The following is a 21,124-nucleotide window of genomic DNA, read 5'->3' as shown; positions in this document are numbered from 1 at the left end:
GTCAAGAGGAATGATTGGTAGGTTTACTTCAAAAGTGCCCTCCTGAGCCAAACTAAAGCACTAAGACATCCTCTGAACAGCAGCAGAATGTGCATGGCTGTACCAAACCCTTGGATGTGAATGTCCAAATTTTGGGAATGTTTGGTCCTAGATTCCAACTTTGTAACTCACACATATTTTTCATAATAACATAAGGGATTTTGTGGATTTTTTGTTCCATTCAGCTCTTTTTGGTTATTCCAGTCCTTTTACAAGTGGTCTAATGAAGGCCCCTACTTCTCTTTTGATGGCATCTCAATGAAAGGAATGTGAGCATAAGAAGCCACATGAAATACATCATCAGATCTCTAAACTTCTCTTAAGCAACCGACTTTTGCTGGTTATTGTTTACTTGCCCAGGCTAAGTGATGCCTTTGATTATCTCAAGGTCCTTTGTTTACTCTGATGCCTCATCTCTCCAGATGGTCCAATTACCAGCAAAGCTCCAGATTATATGATCTTTATCAGGCCATGATACAAACTATATCATTTGGCACTGTCTGTGGTAGTTTCCTTTCAAACCATCTATTTCAAAGTTATTGGTATCTTCTCCCTCTGTTGCTTAATGTGAAATTTTACACTGTAAAATTGATTGTTTAAGTTCCCTACAGGTATCAGGGCCTCTTCAAAAGTTGTCACTACAACTATTCCTCCATTAATGCTGTATGACAAATTATTTTCACAGATTTGTACCAAAATCTGATGGGTCTCATTCACGGCAGCCAGCCTGCTCAATTAAGGCAGCCATTCAGCTACAGCATGGGTAAAAATCTCCATATGAAAGTCACAGATGGTAACACTTTATCTGCTTTCTTTTTCCCTTGATCTGAGGCACTACACTCTTTCTTAAAGTGGAGCCATACTCAGTAGAGCTTTCCCCCCAAGTATACTTATGAACAATGAAAGCCTGAGTTATCTGGAGATAGCAAGGAGATACTTCATAATCCAACAGATGGAATTTATACAGACATGCCAAAAGACTCTCAGCCTAATGTAAATTTGTCTCAATTAGGAGCATCACATTTGATGTCAGTTATGATATCTGATCATGCTGGCTAGCTCAGTCATGTTTCAATTTTGTAGTCAAGACAAATGAAACTTTAATATGTGCTAAAATCTGAGTTAGACTTTCTAAAAATTGACCAATTAATTACCTACTAAAATAGGTTTTTCTATTAAGAACTATATTAGATTAGTCTAGCTAATTATAGAATCATAGAATAATTTCATTTGAAAAAGACCTTTAAGATCAGCAAGCCTAATCATCAAACCATTACTGCCAAGTCTACCACTAAACCATGTCCCCAAGTGACATATCTACAGATCTTTTAAATACTTCCAGGGGCAGCGACTCTACCACTTCCCTGGGCAGCCTGTTCCAATGCTTGAGAAACCCTTTCAGTGAAATAATTTTGCCTAATAGGCAATCTAAACCTCCCCTGGAGCAACTCTGGGCTGCTTCCTCTTGTCCTGTCATTTGTTACTTGGGAGAAGACACTGATCCCCACCTGGCTGCAGCCTCGCTTCAGGCAGTTGTGGAGAGCAGTGAGGTCCCCCTGAGCCTCCTTTTCTCCAGGCTAAAGAACCTCAGCTCCTTCAGCTGCTCCTCATCAGACTTACCCTCCAGACCCTTCACCAGCTTTGTTGCCTTTCTCTGGACCCACTCCAGCACCTCAATGTCTTTCTTACTGTGAGGGGCCCAAAACCAGTGCTGAGTACAGGGAAACAGTCACTTTCCTGGTCCTGCTGGCCACACTGTTCCTAACACAGGCCAGGATGTCACTGGCCTTCTTGGCCACCTGGGCAAACTACTGGATCATGTTCAGATGGCTCTCGACCAAGATCTTCAGATACTTTTCCTCTGAGCAGCTTTCTAGCCTCTTTCCAGCACTCTTCTCTGTAGGACTGCATGGGGTTGCTGTGACCCAAGTGCAGAAATTAATATCTTGTCTGTGAATATTAATCTAGATAGACAATATCCATGCTTATTTGATCTTAATTCATTAAGAAAGATTTATTAACCTTTTAGCAGTCCTTCAAAGACGTATACTAAAGGTAGCAGAGGAGAAAAATAAATACCTTCATATTGCCGGGCAAACAATGCTCCAAATTCCTGCCAGAAGGATCATCTGTGAACAGAGAAAATCCCATATGGGATGGTTTCCTCATTCCTGTTTCCTGGTTCAGTCTCTGGATGAATTCATCAACTGTTGAGGAACCATCAAAACCTACAACCTGCAATGAAAGAGGACTTAACTGAGGATAAAAGAATAGTGACCATTGATAAGTATCAAAACGAATGAAGGTGGTTTTCTATGGATTAGCATCTCAGGATTAACTGCCAGCTCCAGTGACAACACTTGTGTACTGTCTCCCTTGATACCACATTCTTTCCCATATTGAGACACTTCCAACATCTCTCAGCTACCTTTCCTTCCTAAAATCTGTAGAGCTAGGGATGAATTCCTTTCACTTTTTTGGAAAATCAGCTAAAACACCAAGGAGGAGAAGCAGTGTTTATCTCCCAATACCTGATATGTGTAATACCATGGTGCCCACATGAAGGAGGCAGGCCACGGTGCAGTCCTCTAGTGCCCAGAAGAAAGGCAGCTGTGGTGGCTCACCTGGTACGTTCCATTCATGAAGTGCACTGGGATGCTGAAGGGGAGGGAGTGGTGGTAGGGATTTCTCAGCAGGATGGACACGATCTCCATCCGGGAGGGCTTGGCTTCCCGCTCCCCAGCCTGCACGGTGCGCTCTACTGATCTCTGGCAGTAGATGGCATACTTGCCTGTCTCACTCCTAGGCAAAGACGGGGAGAGAACCACAAACATGCTCCAATGCCATGTCCTCTTCAACTTCCCATGCTATGACAACGCATTCCTCCCTCAGGCTTTTGCTCAAGTAAAGAAATGTCTCTGTGCAGATACACTGCTCATCTCAACAGACTGACAGCTCAACTGAAAAGCTACAACACAGACCTCGGCTCCAAGGACCTGTAAAACTAAGGCAGACAATGCAGTCTCTAGGAAATACAAGAGTATTCCCTGCTTCTAGGTGGACTGGACACATATCTTCTTTTGTACCCTGTTGCCATCACAGTATCTGTCAAGTCGAGATCAATTCACCCCCAAACTTTGCTGTCATTCCAGTGTAATTTAGTTACTATCATGTCAAGTCCTAGTAAATATTGAGCTGTGTAATCCTGTGAGACTAATGCATTACAAACTGCGTTTATTAATTTACACGGTTGTACAAACGGTAAGTTTCCATTAACCTTATCAGTCACCAAGAGATTTGACAGAGATTCCAAGCAAGGTTAGATTTGTTTACAGTTCACTACAGGATAGGGATAGTTATCAGGATGATCAGTTTACTGTCTACTGAAGACAGTGCTCCACTGAACAGCATCAAAAAGATGTAAGTGTCTCTAAAGTCAAGCAGGAATGCTCAACTGCACCTTGCACAAAAATGTTAAGAATGTATATACTCAATAAGCTCTGAAATGGAATTACATGGATTTATAACTCTGCTATCACTTTGCAGGGGAAAATAATTTCATTCAAGATGCCTTCAGGAACTCAGTACATGATTAAACCTCCAGTTAAATCCCTACAAGCAACATGGAAATCAGGAGTTCTGGCTTTTCACTGTAGCAATATATTGTTCACCTCTCCAGTAATGACCTTGGACAATATTCAAATAAATAATCTTGCTTCATCAAGAAGCTGTTATGTCTGGTTTCCAGATGCTCCTGAGCCCTGTGACTTCTCACTTAGAACTCTGCCCCACTTTTCTTCCTCTCTTAGAGACTGGATATGTACACTGAGATCACCTTTCACAAAAAACAATACCTGGAATCGAGATCTATAATTCTTCTAATTAAGATCTTTTAATACCTAGAATAGATCTAGACTATAGGCATTATGCAGTGTAAACATTCTAGTCTCTTGCTTGCTGTGAGAAACGGGGAAAGTATATCTACTTAACTGGTCAAGAAACAGCTGTATGTGCTCCATCCAAAGAGAGTAAAGTATTCCTAGAGCTAGGGAGAAAGAGCCATGCTAAATCCCATTTAGCAACTGCTCCAAATCTAAGCTAAACTCTAGGTGAACACTGGCACATTTTCATGTAATTTCTGGGTTTTTTTCTAGCCCTTATAATTGTTTCATAGCTGGATCATATAAATAAACTTATTTGTTTCTGCCTGGAGTATATTTGTTCACAAGGTGCTTTTGGGCAGATCATCAGCATAGTAGAGCTTAAAGCTGATGTAATAAATAAGTTTCACATGGCCCAGCAAATCCTTACGAAATTCAACAGTCTCTAACACTAGTCTCCACTAGTGAGTTGAATGGGTCTGTCTGGGAGCTGGTAATGCACAAGTTTGAAGAGATAGTTGCTACTACTAGACAAAAGATCCCTAACATGTTGTCTTAGCAAATGGAGAGAGAACCTGAACACTGAGGAGTGCCCAATAACTGTATTTTTGCTTTTGAGAAGAAATAGCGAATGTGAGGCAACAGTTAAGAAAATAAAATACTTGATAGGAGTACATGTTTCCTTTGCAGTGCCAGCAGTCTTGAGTTCCATGACAGATTTAGGCTTATTAATGGAATATGAGTATTTGTTTGAAAGGATTTTTTACTTTTACTCTTTTACTTTTGTCTTAACAAAAATCACCTAAAATCTGAATAATTCATTCCCAATAATTACTTTGGTCTGTCTTTCTGTCAGTAAAAGAAAGTAGCTGCATAAGCAAAAAACTTCCCTCTTTATCTGCAGTGGGTGCAGGAGGCAGTCAGCTGAGCAGCAGGAAATGCTGCTGCAGTCCTTACCTGGGGTCTGCATGTCGCTGCAAGTGCTGCTTGATGTACCAGAGGAAGTGATGCTGAGGCAGGAACAGAGGAGCACACAAAGCCAGGAGCTGCCAGCACTGTGAACACAAAACTGGACATCACTCTTGTGCTGTACTACTTACCTGTTGTCTTTCACAGAATAATACAGCCAAAAGGATGGATGGTGACTAGTGCTTTTTGGAGTGACCCCTTGTGGATGTGTAGTTCAAGATGTTTCAAAGGCTGCAATGGTCAGGCAGACTGCTCTTCAGTATCTCAATCTGGATTCTGAGAAAAGTTCTATATGATTGGCTTCTTCTGAACACTTAGACTTCTGAAAATTTTAGTGTAACTACAACTGAGTCAACAATTAAGACTTAAATTAATACTGTGTAACTGAAAATCATAACCAAAAAAGCACTGGGAAACTTTATTTCAAATTAGATCCATTATTATTCAACCTCAATTTAACGTCTCATTTGAGCTGGGAATATTGTAATCGCCTATGTACATTCATGCTGTAACTTACTAATTTTATTTGCCCAACAATTACAGTGCAAGATTCAGGTTTCATGTTTAATAGCAATATTCATGACTTGTATGCTGTTGATTATTTAAAATTAATACCACATGACAGTAAGACAACACAAGCTATGAACTTTGATTCTGAATATGATCTGAATAGACCATTTGCAAGTGGTAAACAGCTACATTTAAACTAAAATTTATTTTCCAAGTTATATTCTTAGTAGTGTTCTTTGAAGATCAGTGTTGAGATTCTCCTTCCCCCAGCATAAGCATTATTTTAGGAGAACCAGTCCCATAGCTACTAATTAAAAAAACGGGATTAAATGGAAAGTTTTTGCGGCACTAAATGAAGAGGAACTGACCTGAATGACTGAGTGGTTCTGGGGTTGTCGGCAGCTGGTCTGTTTAACAAGCTGACAGTAAATTTCATTCTGCAGCTCGGTATGTGTCAAGCACACCTGCAGTGCTGTCTGGGCAAGTGACACATGGTAATCAATAGAGGATGCCTCCACAGGAACGTTGATGAACAGCTGACAGGACTGTGAAAGGACAGAAGTTAGTCAATGCCACAAATACAGCAACTTTTCTCTGGTACTTTGCAGGCCAGGTTCACCAGGTATGTTTATTAACTTACAGACAGTTAATAAATAACCTTGAGAGGAGGGAAGAGAGTCAATACTTAATTCCTATTCCTCCTTCCTTAGTGATGGCAACTAAAAAAATTACTGAACCTCCCCCAGTCTAAGGAAGTTACAAGTCAGCAAGAGAATTGAGGGGAAAATGTGCTTCCTGCCTTCCATGCCTGTGTTCACCATGTTCACACTGTCCAGTCTCATTCCTGATCTTACACTTGGAGAACACAAAAATGTCATCTCCAGCAGCTTCACCACTGGTCTTACTGACACAACTGAGTCTGCTAGTGAATTGTTGCTGTTTCCTTCAATCCAACTATTGGAGAGGAAAGAGGAAGACAAAGCTGATTTTGAAGCATAAAGTCTGTGGGGAGCATTACTCCTAAACCCAGATTCTGCACAAGAAAAGTTAAACCTCCAAAGAATGAATGACACTTAAAATCCAACAGTTCTCTCGTAACTAAATGAACCAGCAGACCTGTCTAAAGCAACCCATAGTGACAGTAAATGTACAATATGACCAAACAATGTTACTGCCCCAACTACAGAGCAGAATAACTGAAAACCATACAATGTCCCTTTAAATACCTTAAAAAGTTTCAGGGCTTCAGTCTGTAGAGCCTCTGATGGCAGAGTAGTGAGAGATGTGTGTAACCCATCTTTACTGTAGCACAACATAGGATGCTTCCACAGAGGAGAATCTGAGGCAGCAGAGAACAAGGGGAGAAAGACACTATACCATATGATGTACTACTGAGAATCCCCTTCCCTCACCTTTGACTGGATTAAGCTGGGAATTGAAATTATTCTTCCTTATGCTTTGCTACCATGGAAAAGTTTGTGGTGCTTACTTACTAGGGTCTCCCTCTGCATCCAATAGTTTTCCAATGAGCTGTTCGTATGACGTGCCCACTGTGGCATTACTGCTACCAGCTGCAACAGTCAGATGGTACAGCCAGGTGTTCTAGGCATAAGGATGAGAACAGGATGGGTCAATTCAGACCTGTTTTCTACAGACAGGTTAAGCTTGTGTGACCCATTTGCTCACTGACCAAAAGACTCTTGCTCTCCAGAAAAAGACTCCTTTTTATACCTTCTCCTGTTTGGTGCGGATAAGTAAATAGGTGGGACTCTGGTCCTGTGGGTGAATCACCAATGTGCAGTGGGATGAGAGAAGTCCTCCACCAGTGGCTTCATAATCTTCATCAGAGTCACAGGAACGGTCTACTTCTTCCACCTTAGACTCACGCAGGGGCAGATGCCCTAAAGGACACTGTGAGGAACAGAAGCACATTAGATAAATGTAACTCATCTCCCAGTATGGACAAGGAACACTGGGAAAGAAAAGCCAAGTAAAAATGCTGAAAGTTCTGTAAAATGGATGGAATAAACAATTCAATGTTTAGCTAATGCAATCTTGCACTTCTAGAGAATCTCTTCTCTCATAAAGTACTTACAAAGTGTGTCACTGGTTTTATTTTTCTTGGGAGAGCATCTACAGGTCAGAATGAGACTATGCAAATAAAAAGATTTTTTTTCCCAAAAGATACTGCCTTCTTCCCATTACACATGAGGATCAGTTGCTTAGTATCTTGAGCCATTGTTTTCTGACCCTGGTCAGACTTTCTGCTTGCAACTGGAAAAGAAATACTTTTAAAATTTTGTAAGTAGTTAGATTCAGATAAAAGAGAGGATACCTGCTGTACTAACTCTGGAGGTCAATTCCAAATACAAGTCACAATAGTTTTTGATATTCTAAAACTTGAGGTTTGACATCTCCAAGACAAAGTAATGGACTATTGGGTAAGGTGTCCAGAAATGGAAGCACACAACATTGATTACCTCCCTCTTCCCAGAATATTGATATTATCTGTTTTCATTATGATAATATGGGATCTATCAGGTGCTGCATAAAAGTCTGCTCAGAAGGCTACACAAGACAAATGGAGGAAATGAGGAACAAGATACAGAGTCATCTGAGAAAGAGCAATCACTTGCCTTTTAAGTCTGCTGTCATTTAAGCTTAAAAAATAAAATCAGGGAAAATATTGATTCTCTTTGTGAAACAGGTGCTGTTAGAAAAGTACAACCAAGAAAGAGACCCGAGACACAGAAGTAGTAACAGTGAAGAAAATCTTCATAAGAAAAGGGAAAGGAGGGTCCAGGAAAAAGAAGGGAAAGGAATTACCTTATCTTCATGATTTCGATAGTAGTAGAAAGTTTTTCCAATCAGTGCACACCACACCAGCTTAGAGTGACCATGCTTGACCTGTAGGAAGGACAAACATATTCATGTTTTTAATAACAGAAGTATTGCCAGAATGACTTTCTAGGAATTCAATTTTAAATTAAACTCTCCCTTAAAACTTTGCATCTATTATTTGTTTTATGCTAATATAAGCTCCTCTCTAAACCTACAGGGCACCCCTTCCAAAAACAGGCAAGTACATTCCACCCATGTACATGGGTGCTTAAGAGAATGGGTCTAAAATTTCATGAAGTGTTTTACTCATTCATAGTAACTCAGAAATTCTGTATACTGAAATACAATATTAAGGATAACATTTTAAAGATTAATAAAAACAAATCAGTTCATCTCAGCAAGAAAAGATGAATCAACCTGTAGTCTAGACAGCTGCTTCCTATTGCAGATGAATAACCTTCAGATGCAGGTTGTCTTTGACCATCTTAGAATCTGACAAGAATTATATTAAAATATTCATAGTAACTTGCAATGTCAAATTAATCTATGGAAATGATATAAAGAATAAGGATTTTCACCCATTGTACCTTGTACTGATGTACCTGCAGTCTGTTACAACAGAACTAAATGCTAACCTGGAACAATACAAACCCTTTTTTTAAACTCTCCTATATCACCAAGTCAAAGATCAATTAAATGTGACATTCAACATTGTTAATATTTTTACTATGATATTCTGTGAATTTTGCTGAAGAAATGCATAATAAGCTAGGTTTTTGTTATTACTTACTACTGGACAGTCGGTACCTTTCAGTAGCCTTGTTTGTCCCATTCCTTATCACTAATATAAATGTTTCACTCTGAAAACAGAAATCTACAGCCACTTTTCCTTCTTTCCCTACTCTAACAGAGAGTATTAAAATACTAATTTATTGCTCACATTTACTGTGCAAATCAAGAAGCTGGTACACTGTCAATTCTGAGCTAACATGAAGTATGAAATATTATTTTACCTTGGTGAGCCAGCCTTTCACAGTAGGTTTAGCATCGTTGTGAGGAACACCAACAGGACCGCTTGCTTGTACTCTCAGGATACTCTGGAGGACATGAATCCATTCCTCCAGGATGTTGGGAGAGTCTGCTGTCAGGAAGTAAGTTCTCTTTTCTGTCACAAGCTAGAAGGAAAATAAGTGAGAAAGTATAAAGCTGCATACCTAAAAATCTTTTTTTCAGTTGCCGTGTTTCTTTATCCCGTACAGATTTTTTGGTCATTTAGGAGAGACTTTTTTGAGGGTAAGAAAAAAGGTGCTAATCCTCAACGCCCAAGTGAAAAAAACAAAACTCAGATGAATCAAATTTTCATAAGCTTTCTTGTTGTTTCTGTTGGATACCGTGGCTTTGTGTCTTCTCTCATCCTTCTTTGTTTCTCAGTGCTGCTGCCAGTTTTTCATTTTAAAGGTGACTACATCAATGTGGGGTTTTGCTGCCTTCACTTTGTATTACATTTTGCCTTCATTACTCTGTGATTGAGAGGAAAGATGCTATAAATCTAATACTATTAGGCCTTAGCAACTTCAGTTCCATAAGAGCAGAAGGTAGCTCACAATCTAGGCCATGTACCTTTCAAAGTTTGAAAGAAACTAATTAAGTCAATAATGACTTAAAAGTGAAATGCAGTGATAGGCTAACTTCTAATACTTTAGAAGTCATATTCTAAAAGGAGTCAAACTATTCAGATGTTTCTTTAGATCCTCCAGGCATGTGAAGTCAGGCTTGAGATATTTAAGAGAAGTCTCTCAGAAAGATCCCAGGTACTAGCTGGTTTTAATTGTCATAAGAATCATTTCCCCCCATAGATTTCAACCTCTAATTCCTGCAGAAAAAGGAAAGTGTTTAGTGTAAAACAGGAGAAAAATAAATACAAGTTTCTTTCGGTTTCAAAAGGGTGTAATTGAGTTACAAATTAGCACTTTCCTCACTATTAATTAGACTAAGTGTCTGTTTTGTGCCAGGAAACAGAGACCAGATAAAGTTTGCTCATATCTATTGAGACACACAGTACCATTGAGTCTGAATTAAGTGCTCCCTCACTCAGCTACTAAGTGTATGGTTATATGCAGGATAAAAAAGCAACACCTACCTGGAATGTTTGGGACCCTTCACCCCTGACAATTTGGCATGAAGAATTCAGCTCCAGCTGCCCTTGGGGTTTGCGGATAACATCACTCTGAGGAAAGAAAAGCAAACCATTTTCTCAGTAGGAAACCTCAGATGGGTCTTGGATTACTTAAATACAGGATAATATTCACGTGCAGGCTGGAGTCTGCATTTGTAAGCTGGAAAGGACAGCCTAAGGTTGCCAGGTGAAATATGAGACTGTGTGATCCTGTTGCAAAAGTCTCCTCAGAAGTGGCAGACAATATAGCAAGGGCAGTGACAATAAATGCTGTCTTATGGAGTTCAGATTGGACATTATGATTAATAAAACAAAAGCAAGGCCAAACAAACACCAACAAACCAAACCCTTTCCAACTGGAAGGCAGTACAACACATGATAGGTACAAAGATGGTGGCTGCATTTCCACCTTCAGAAGTAACAAGTTTATCAATAATAACTTCGTTCTTCATTTGATGCATACAGTGAATCTTTCTAATGTTCATAATGCTTTTCAAAACAGTGACGTGACTAATCAAAAGTGTTTTCTCAGTGTATTAAATTTTTCTGTGCCTCTAGAGTGGAGGACATGTATCCCAGTGACTTACCGGGGACTTGTAGTATGTGATTTGTCTGTTTCTGAGAACAAACCATCGTCTTTTCCACGTCTTTACCTGGCTGCCCATTTTCAGCAAGTAGCCTGATTTCTCCATGGGTTCCTGAAGGACAGAGCAATGGGGAGAGGAGGTCATCTTGCACCTCTCAAAATACAAACGCAAGTGTGCTGAAATCAAGCCCAGACATTTGCTGCATCTCTCATAATTTTCTGCTTTGTTTGGTAGCAGTCAGCAAAGATAATTTCACTGATTGTTTGATGCACTGTAAACTTATTTCTCTTCCTACTGAGGCACTGATTCTTCAAATAAAAGTGAAAGCTGTCTCTACACCATGATTAGACCCCTGTTCCTTGTCTGTTTGATCCCTTACATTGAAGAGTACAGACTTCAATGCTGCCTGTTTTGAGGTTTCATTCCTTTCTTCTTCCTTCCTCTGAATTTCCAAATTTGTTTTGTCCCAAAAGTGTAAGGCCTTCATTAAAGTAGAATACAACTACAGGAAACCAATATCAGGTCATCAGGAAAGATGACAGCCCCTGATGCTTATACTTTTACCTACCAACTAACACAAATTGCACCTTCATCTGAAGCACCAGATGATGTCTTTTTATATCAATCAGCTGGACCAATAGCCCAGTCTGTTAGAGCATCACTTTGCAGGGGCTTTACTCAATATACTGTAGTTGCACTTTTCTCTGAAGGCCAAGGCTCTGTTTGCACCCCTTGCAAGTGTAGCACAGCAGTTACAGTGCAAGTCTTACAGCGCAGATTCCACCATCAGTGGAATAGGAAGATGTTCGCTGCAGCTTATGCTCTGGCTCTGAATAGTCACCATCCAAGGAGTAGGCATCAGGAGGGATGGCATAGTCACTCTCAGAGCTTAGTGAGGACACAGATACACCTGTTCAAAATAAAGGAAGAAATGAGAGTTATGGCTAGACAAAAGCATGCACTGAATATTGTACACTCAAAAAAAGTTTCTGTATTCACCATTAAGAGTTTTTTTGGTTCAAGGACAAATCAGATCAGACTTTAGAAAATCAAACCCCACTAATGTGACTTCTGAGTCCTCTTTTTATTTCCCTAAGAAGACAAGTGAAAAGTGAGTTTTGGATACTGACAGTGAAATAAATTTATTGCTGAATAAAACCAGATTAAAATATATATAAATATATCAACAGACTTGTCATCTGAAGAAGAGACAGCTTCATCTGGGAACATCCATCAAAGTCTCAACCCCCTCTGATTTCAACTAAGGAAAAGGCTTCTTCACTTAGCAATGGGGCTTTGCTTTCTGTGAATCTTTTACCACAGGTACATGGCAATGCACAGGCACATCTGCCAACGCAGCACAAAAGAAGTTAAGACTACATGAAATATATGAAATTTAGAGACAACTAACTATAACAAAAATTCCATTCAACAACAAGTTTAGCCTTCCCAGCAGGCAAGGAAAATAGTCCTAATCAGGACTCAAGTACCTGATGTCTCAAAGATAGGTGAGATGCACTTACTGGTCATGAAATTACCAGTCAATGACAAAGACGAAAAAATATTTTCTGTATTGTGTCAGTACTAGTTTGCTTCCAAGGAGAAGTTGCAGCAAAGATATGGATGACTGGATATGTGATGAATTTGGGAGGGCAATCCTGCCCTCAATCTTAGTTTAGCAATTGCCTGAAGGAAATCTATCAGCAGTAAGAACCATCTACAGGAACAGGTTTCTACTGTTTCTGCTGTTGATGTCTGCACATATTCTGAGAGAACTCCTTGTTAGCATCACTCTGGCTGAGCATTTGCCTGTTGCTGATGATGCTGTTCAGGGCATCCTGACTGATGACAGAGCTCATCCTGCTCAGTAGCAATACTCCCACTTTACCTCTCTTCACGGCACGAGGGCTGCCTGGCATGCTAGCTTTCCTGTTCTCAGATCCAGCAGTAGAAGTCCTGAAGCTGGCATGGGAGCCACAGTCATCATCAGAGCCTGAAGACTCATCTAAGAAGGGCACATTGCTGATCTGTGTGGCTTTCTGGAAAACAGACCTGTGTGGTTAATGTGTGAGAGAAGAGTTTCCCCAGGACAATCCCTCCTCAATCAGGAGGCAGAGCAACCCATGCCCCTCATTGCCACACTGCCTTGCCCACTTCTGCCCCAAGGTTCCTCAGTTCCTCCCCTTCTAGTCTGAGAACTTCTAAGCTGGACTCTCTAAGCTGATCTGTTTGGGTCTCCACTGGTTACATCCTCCTACTCTTCCACGAGTTTTATGTTCCATTTCATTCCTTAGGCTACACCCACTATCACCTCTAGGTTTCATAGTGCACACTGCAACTTCCCGGACCAAAACTTGTTGCAATGTTCTGTGTTCTTAAATATATTTAACATTTGCTACTATTTCTGCATTCTTTTGATGTCTGGTACTTCCTGACATTCTCCAGTTTTCTTTCCTTCACTGCACAGTTCCATCCTGTTCTGTCTCAAATTACTAGCAGCCCTGAACCATGCTTTCCACAACAGGAAAAGGGAGGTAACTCCTTACCCCCTTCAGCGTAGAGTAGACTGGCACTGTGACATTTCTGTAGATGAGATAGGTAAACGGCCCAGAAGTTGAACACGAGAAATTGGAAACTGGGGAAATTCAGAGAGAAAGCAAGAGAGCAAATAATACAAACTGATGAAAAGGAGGTTTTAATGGAAAAGCGCATGGAGAACTGCCATCCTGGACAGTCTGGCTTCAGAAAGGCCAGGAGATGTGTTATTAATTCCATACAATTCTCAGAGAGAGCTACAATGTTCCCTCCATTTAGCCTGTAAGACACTTTACCCACACTGTGCTCCCCATGGCAGAATGGCAATCATCTGTACAAACAGAAAAAAGTCCTAACAGGCAAAGGTGATGGTGACCCAGAAGACTAAAAACAGGCCACAGACAAGCAGAGGCAGAAGACTAGCTGCAAAACTGATGGAGGATAAAATGGAATCCCTGAAGATGTCCCTGAATGTAGAGGCACAAATAGCCCAGCATCAACCATCCCCAAAATCAGATATATCCTCCTCCCTTCCTTTATAGAGGCTACCTATGAGTCAAATTTACTTTGAAAACAGGCAAGGAAATGAAGAAATGTGAACAGCCAGAAGCTCAGATCCCACACTGTCACTGTGAACTCCCTCTAAGGATGGATCTAGTCCAGAACTTACAGCAGCTGGAAGTCTCGTTCACCATGGCCACTTCAGACAGCCTCATGCCAGACTTGGCCACAGCATAGATTCGGCTCTCCTGGAACAGTAACACCATGAACAACCATGATCAGGCAAAAATGTAATTCTTACTGACAGAAATGCCCATGTCACAGAATCACACCACAGTCACACCTTTGGGCAGGAAGAAGGGGCTCTCTAAGAAAGATAGCTGAATTCCACCACACGTTCCGTGAATGACCATTAATGGAGGTGTGTTACTGTGTGCAAATTCCCAGCTACAGAGGTGACATCCACACACTGAAACCTCTACATGCAATGATCAATAAATGACTGTATCACAGCTTGGAAACAGATGGGGTTTTTTTTCCAAATTTTAAACCATGCGTTAAAATTACTTAAGAGCAGCCCTATATCAGAACAATTCATTGAGTCATCAGCTGCAAAGGATGCCCATGCTGTAATAAGGGAATGAAAGAAATGCCTGGAATGATCTCAGTAAGCCTGTGTCTCAGTTACAACAACATACAGTGCTTTCAGTTCAAAGGATCTCCAAATGCTTCATGAATTGATAAAAATTACAGAGGGGAAACCCAACTCTGTATCTAGATGCAGAGTTATGACTAAGACAACAACCAGTGTGAAATGGATAAACCCCAAAGCTAGGAAACCTCTAGGCGCTCCTTAAAGCATACAACCAAAATTCACTATGAAATAACAAATGTAATACATATACATAAAAGTAGCTAGGATTGCAAAGTCAAGTACACCAAACAATATATAAGACATAAGAATTAACAATGAGTGCTTGAGTATGCAGTTTCAATACATCATTTGTTTGCCCAAGCCTTTTAAAAAGCAAATGAAAACAGAATCCTCTCTTTTGATACTACATTGATTTCCACCAGGTTTGTCAGTTTGGCCTGTTTAGGAAGCTGGCTGACAGAGTCCCATTCTTCAAGAAGGAAATCTTTAAGGTGCAGGAGCAGGTCATCCCCATGTGTTGAAAGATGAGACAATGAGGAAGACCAGCCTGTCTGATCAGAGGCCTCTGGCTGAACTCAAAGTCTGTGACCTTTGGATGAAGGGACAGGCGACTCAGAACGGCTACAAGCATACCATGAAGTTATGCAGGGAAAAAATTAGCAGGAGCAAAGCCAACTACACCTTCACCTGGCTACTGCAGTAAAAGACAATAAAAGACTTCTATCAATACATGAAAAACAAAAATAGAATCTCCTTCCTTTATTGGATGTGAGTGGGAAACAGTGACAAAGGATGAGGAAAAGGCAGAGGTACTCAATGCCTTCTTTGCTTCAGTCTGATTGTAAAACCAGTTTTTCTCCAAGCAGCCAGCCCTTTGATCTGGAAGACATGGATGGGGAGCAGAATGAAGCCCCCATAACCCAAGGGGAAATGCCCAGTGATCTGCTTTGCCACACTTAGACACACACAGGTCTGCAGAACCAGGTGGGATCTACCCGAGGGTACTGAGGGAGCCATCAGAAAAGCTCCCTGAGCCACTGGCCATCAGCGACCTGCAGCCCTGGGCACCCAGGGAGGTCCCAGGTCACAGGAATTGGCAAACGTGGCACCACCTGCAAGGGCCAGAGGGGGATCTGGGAGCTACAGGCCTGTCACCCTGACCTTGGTGCTGGGGAAGCTCATGGAGCAGACCATGCTGATGCCATCACACAACACATGCAGCACAACCAGGGGACCAGGCCCCACGGGTTTGTGAAAGGCAGCTCCTGCTTGACCAGCCTCATTTCCTTCTATGACAAAGTGACCTGCTGCTTTTTCTATCCTAAACAATTCTAGGGCTAAAAAACAATTCATCTATTTGACCTCACAAATAACTGTAAGAAAAAACAACAAGACATGTATACTCACTTCAGCAAAGGTTTTCACAAAATTTTCCTAACTGCAGAGGTATACCATGAGATAGGAATGCTGAGATCTAATCCATGTATCTGTTCTAGTATCCGCAGCTTTTTCTCACTCTGGAGCTATTTGGTCTGGTCCACTGCATTTATGATTAATTTCTTCTATTTTAAACACATGACAACAGAACTAAGGATTAACTTTTGATGACCTATATAATGATAAACCACAATGCAGTACATTTTGACTTTCATTTTTATTCCTATGATTCTTAAGTACTGTTTTTCCCAATGGATCTTTTTCCCCTTATAAAGAGAAAAAAAATATCGTCAACAGAACCAGCATGCCCCATGATCTGGAACTGTCTGGCTTGGTGGCTCAGGAGTGTAACCTGTGATACCCACAGGTAACAATTCCTTGAGACCAAGAAGTGTTGCAGCCTAACCACTGGGCACAAAGATAAGCAGCCCCTCTCTACTGCTGTCCTTGCATTTCTTACCCATGATGGGAATCGGTGCAGCGGTGGTGTGGGAGGTTTACATCCCGGGTCAAGTGTGCCAGCCTCAGAACTCACAGCTTTTCTTTGCTCTGCAGGTAAGTGGTACATTCCCTCACACGTTCCAGCTTCTCCCCTCAGCAGGCCACATTCTGTCTCCATCATCATTACTCCATCATCATCAATGTCTGTCTCCTCCACGTGCCCACAGCCGACTGGAGGGTCTGTTATGGGCTGGAAAGTGCTAGTCTCTAAGTGCATTACATGATGGAAAGAATTAGCCCCTGACTGTGGCTGGCTGTGATGTCTCTTGGCTAGTTGGATACTGTCTCTTGGTGTATTGGATGTTCGTATTTTTGGAAAGGTCATGCTACTCCCAAGGCTGCATTCCCTCCCTGGAAAGAAGGAATGTGCTGTAAGAGCTGATGTTGACACAACCAGAGGTGGCTCAGCAGTTTGGAGGCGGCTCTCCAGCAGGCTCATTATTTCTCCTGAGGAAGAAGATTCCAGCCGGTGGGAATGGAATCTGGCACTCAGATCATCAGAGAAGCAGGTACCATCCAAACCCACTTGTTGCAAGGCACTCACAGCACTACAGTTTCCTTCCAAAGATGACTGGAAAGTCAAAGCCTCAAGAATTTTTGTGGTCTCAGGTGGAGGGTCCAGTGATAAGGGACCAGAGCACCCTAAATTGTGTTCAGAACTTATGGTTGGAAATACATTTTTCTCTGTGGAGAGATTCCAGCTTGATGGGTCAGACATGAGCTTCAGCATGCTCTGGGAAAGCAGAGATTTATCCTCTCCATTTTCAGTAAAGGTGTCACTGGCAAGGACTATGTTTGCTGAAGAGAGGACGTGTTTGGAAGGTCCTGTCTGACACACCTCTCTGAAACCAGGTGAAAGGAGCACAGATTTCTGGCCTGTCTTCTCAGCAAAAGAGGCCTGTGATGCTCGGGGCTTCAGGGAATCACAGCTCCAAAGAGATTCAAAGGGAGGAATGCTGGTCATGTCTACAAAGAAGGAGAACATATGGTTAAGGCATTCAAACACTTTGACATCTTCAATGTTGCTTCCTAGTGTACATTCAGTTGTATTTCAGTAGCACTCTAGCCTGCTTAGGACTATACAGAATGGAAAAGAGATGGCTGGGCACAGTTATAACTAAAGTACTATACATTTATAATTGGGAATAGCACAGAAGAGATGAATAGGAAATGATTAATCACTGTTTTGGACAAAAGTGAAATTAAGGGGTTCCTAATGATATTAGGCAGTACATTTGAAATTTACAGAAGGAAGGTTTTTTCCCAGACAAAAAAAGGAATCAGAATGCTGCAGACAGGCCAGAAAAACTAATGTATTAGTAGTACAGGAGTTCTGGCCTAGGAACTTCCTAAACTACTGAGAGCAGAAGCTGGAAGTGTATGTGGAGAGGACAGCTTTACTTGCATTGCTTTGTATGGTCCTTCCTGGAATGTGAACAGCCAGCCAGGAGATGGGATACTGGCCTAGGCAAGCTTTCAGTCTAATGCAATATAGGAGTTTTTATTCTTACCTATATAATTATGCCACCTCTCTTAAAACATGAGAGGGAAGTGCACCTATCCCACAACACTTTGTCAAATGTATCAAAGTGGCCAGAACACTGCTTTGCATGGCTTTTGGCTTCAGTGGACCTACAGTGATTTAACTCATCAAATAATCTGGTATGTTCCATCCATTCCCAGGGACTAGATGGGGCTTCCAGCAAAGGTATGGAGACCTTCTTAAACATCGCAGCAATGGGGGAGTTTACTCACTTTTTAAGAATTTCCCTAGAGCTTTTTGCCATCCTTTTATGCTATATGACCCACACAGTGCTTTGTCACGAAGTTTTATAATAGTTACTTACATAGTTTTGTGGTAAAATATTCCTTTTTTTAGCTCTTTCCCTGCCATGTCAGTTGCTATGTTAGAGTATGACATAAAAGACAGATCCTAGATTGCCTCCATTGTCCTTTGTCTACTTAGTACCTACACTTTATACTTATTATACTTTCTTCCTTTCCATAATTATTAAAGATTATCTCAGTTTGTACCATTTCCACCAAAGAGCAGCTTTAGAATGTGAGAAAGTGGAGGTAAAACTTGGAATGGCAGAAGATGTTTGATTGACCTTGGCATTTATATTTATTTCAGCCTGACTGAAAAAGAACCAAATCATTAGATGGTTTGGAAATTGCAAAACATGGGTGACCACGACTCTGCACAGCTATTGCTGAAAATACTGCCTGAACATCAAACTCTGTGGATATTGCTTAACCACCTGTGGGATTTACAAGGAAATAGAAACAAACTGAAGACACCAAGTTACAGAGGGAAGAGCAAACAGCAGAATAAATTACTGTTGACAATGGAGAGGATGAAACCTGCTCTTGGAAACAGCTGAGAAAAAGACAATCATGAGAGCGTGACCTTGGCACTTGATTTACAAAGAACTGAATGTTAGCAAAGCTAACACATAACAATGGCACACACAAATCCTAGCACATATTTTCCCCTGACCCTAAGGTAAATCATTAGTGTAGATTGAAAAGAAGCCATTCATTTTAAATATTACTGATATTTTTGCAGCTTCCTAGATGTGACAGGAGATGAAGAAGAAGCTGTTACTGTTAGCACAGCAAGCAAGACGAGATTTGTCTCTCTACAGAGGCCTCTGATTTCAGCCTGGCATAGTGAGACTAGTGAGCGATAAGAAGAGAGGGCAGTGCTGTTTACTGCCCAGAGAGCTGGGATCCAGGGAACACTTAATACCAGATTATTAACGCAGCTTACCAGGCATTCTCTTTTTGTGAATAGTCAGAGCCAGAGGGGATGAGAAAAACCCAGTCATAAAGCGTTTCACTAGAAATGTGGTGGGATTTAGAAGGAATTTTGCCCTATTCCCTTGCTGTGGAGTAATAGGAATGCCAGAAAGACTCCTACAGGAAAGAAATGTCCTCTGTCCGCATGCCTAGGGAAATTTTGGAAACTAGTTCATCTTACTCTGACCAATCCAAGCTCATTAAAAAAAATTAAGATAATTTATTTTTCGAAGTACGTTACGACAAAAGGTGTTGCATTCAAGCCTGGAGACCAAAGTTTTCCATCCAGCCACCAAAGAAGTGCAAAAACCCAGAACACCATAAGCAGCTTTCTCCAACCCAACCTGATAGCACAGAGGCACCCTGCTCCTAAGGGCAGACCAAAGAGCTGCTGCCTTGGCTGATTCAGTTACTCACATGCCAGCAGAGGTTCTGTGGGAATGAGAATAATTCACATGTGGAGGTACACTGAAATACATCAGGGATTTCTCCCCTGCAGCACTGAAGTGAATGGAGAGTTCTACAACGTATTTCAACGAATGCTTCTACCTCAGGAACTCAGTGGATTATTTTAATGGCAAATGCAGATTCTTAAAAAAACCTGAGTCTATACTTAATTGTTGGTGGGAAAACAATTAAGAGTTAAGGTAGGTAAGCATGTTATTCTCATCTTAAAAATTGACCTGGCTAAGTAACAGAGAAACTCTACTGCCTGCTGCCACAAGTTTTAATTTCTGACAAAATGAAGAATACAACCCAGGAATGCTGACTTCCATTGCTCTTGTGGTGGTTACTAGACTGCAGTGCCAGCTTTCATTTACCTTGCAATGTATCCTGAAGAGCTTCAATTTGCTCCATCAGTCTTTGATTACAGTTTTTCAGGTGGTAATTTTCTAGCTCAAGCTATGAAACAAGAATAACAAAAACTGAAAAATAATGCAACATTGTGAGCACTTGTGATCCACTACACAGAACATGTTTAAATCTTTATTACTTTCAAGTTTCTTAACTAGGAAAAAAACGATGGGTGAGTCTACCAGTCACCTTGAAATCCTAATCAGCAGCATCACTAGACAACCCACTTTAAATATTTTACTGTGCCTTCTCAAACAGCCTCTGTATCAGCTATTGGCACTTCTCAAATACATTTTTAAATTTACTTCCCTGCTATGGCTTATCATTTGCTCCTTTGCAGAAATAATGCTAATGAAAGAGAGAATCAAAAAACATTCCCAGAAGGAGCATTTTTTCAGTCTCACCCTATATGTAGTAAAAGATCCAGAGGACAAAAGTAAAAAGCAAACCAACATTAAGGCTGCATTTACATTTCCAATTAGGGCATGAGACATTCTTTGCAAATTTGCCTTATGCCTTTAATTGAAGAGTCTCAGCACCCATTTTTAAACACAGCAGTGGGACACTCAGACAGACTTCCCTCTTGAAGGAATCACCTGAGGTGCTGTCTCGAGTAACCCATTGGCAACACAGATGCCAAGTTCTCTAACTGGCAGTGATCCACTTGTGCATGCTGTGGCATCTGGAATCAGCATCTGGCACAAAGCTCATTGCCAGTAAAGACACTGTGTGAGTGTATGGTCCTGGATTCACAGCAGGTCACACCAAATCTTCCCTTCTTACAGGGAAGAGAAGCAGCACAGCATCTAGGCAATCTAATGACATTACAAAGTCA

General features: G+C 41.1%; 1 protein-coding gene across 2 annotated transcripts in view; it reads right to left on the bottom strand.

The window, feature by feature from the left end:
* The window catches only part of PLEKHH1 (pleckstrin homology, MyTH4 and FERM domain containing H1), a 50,630-nt gene that overhangs the window by 11,696 nt on the left and 17,810 nt on the right, over window positions 1–21,124 (bottom strand). For both annotated transcript variants that reach the window (XR_015804462.1, XM_014869425.2), the window contains exons 6-22: window positions 20,256–20,337; window positions 16,592–17,598; window positions 14,209–14,287; window positions 13,550–13,638; window positions 12,892–13,042; window positions 11,774–11,913; window positions 11,004–11,114; window positions 10,381–10,467; window positions 9,254–9,415; window positions 8,226–8,306; window positions 7,131–7,310; window positions 6,893–7,001; window positions 6,626–6,738; window positions 5,768–5,944; window positions 4,878–4,975; window positions 2,664–2,841; window positions 2,119–2,274 (exon numbers count right to left, since the gene is read on the bottom strand). Coding sequence is in view for 1 of the 2 variants with exons in the window: in XM_014869425.2 (XP_014724911.2) it covers window positions 2,119–2,274; window positions 2,664–2,841; window positions 4,878–4,975; window positions 5,768–5,944; window positions 6,626–6,738; window positions 6,893–7,001; window positions 7,131–7,310; window positions 8,226–8,306; window positions 9,254–9,415; window positions 10,381–10,467; window positions 11,004–11,114; window positions 11,774–11,913; window positions 12,892–13,042; window positions 13,550–13,638; window positions 14,209–14,287; window positions 16,592–17,598; window positions 20,256–20,337 (3,000 nt within the window). In the remaining variant the exon portion in view is untranslated. The remainder of the gene's footprint in view (window positions 1–2,118; window positions 2,275–2,663; window positions 2,842–4,877; window positions 4,976–5,767; window positions 5,945–6,625; window positions 6,739–6,892; window positions 7,002–7,130; window positions 7,311–8,225; window positions 8,307–9,253; window positions 9,416–10,380; window positions 10,468–11,003; window positions 11,115–11,773; window positions 11,914–12,891; window positions 13,043–13,549; window positions 13,639–14,208; window positions 14,288–16,591; window positions 17,599–20,255; window positions 20,338–21,124) is intronic.

The sequence above is a fragment of the Sturnus vulgaris genome, chromosome 6, assembly GCF_052056855.1.
Source record: "Sturnus vulgaris isolate bStuVul1 chromosome 6, bStuVul1.hap1, whole genome shotgun sequence".
NCBI lineage: Eukaryota > Metazoa > Chordata > Aves > Passeriformes > Sturnidae > Sturnus > Sturnus vulgaris.
The sequence above is the reverse complement of the archived record's forward strand: the minus strand, read 5'-3'. Positions and strand labels throughout refer to the sequence as shown.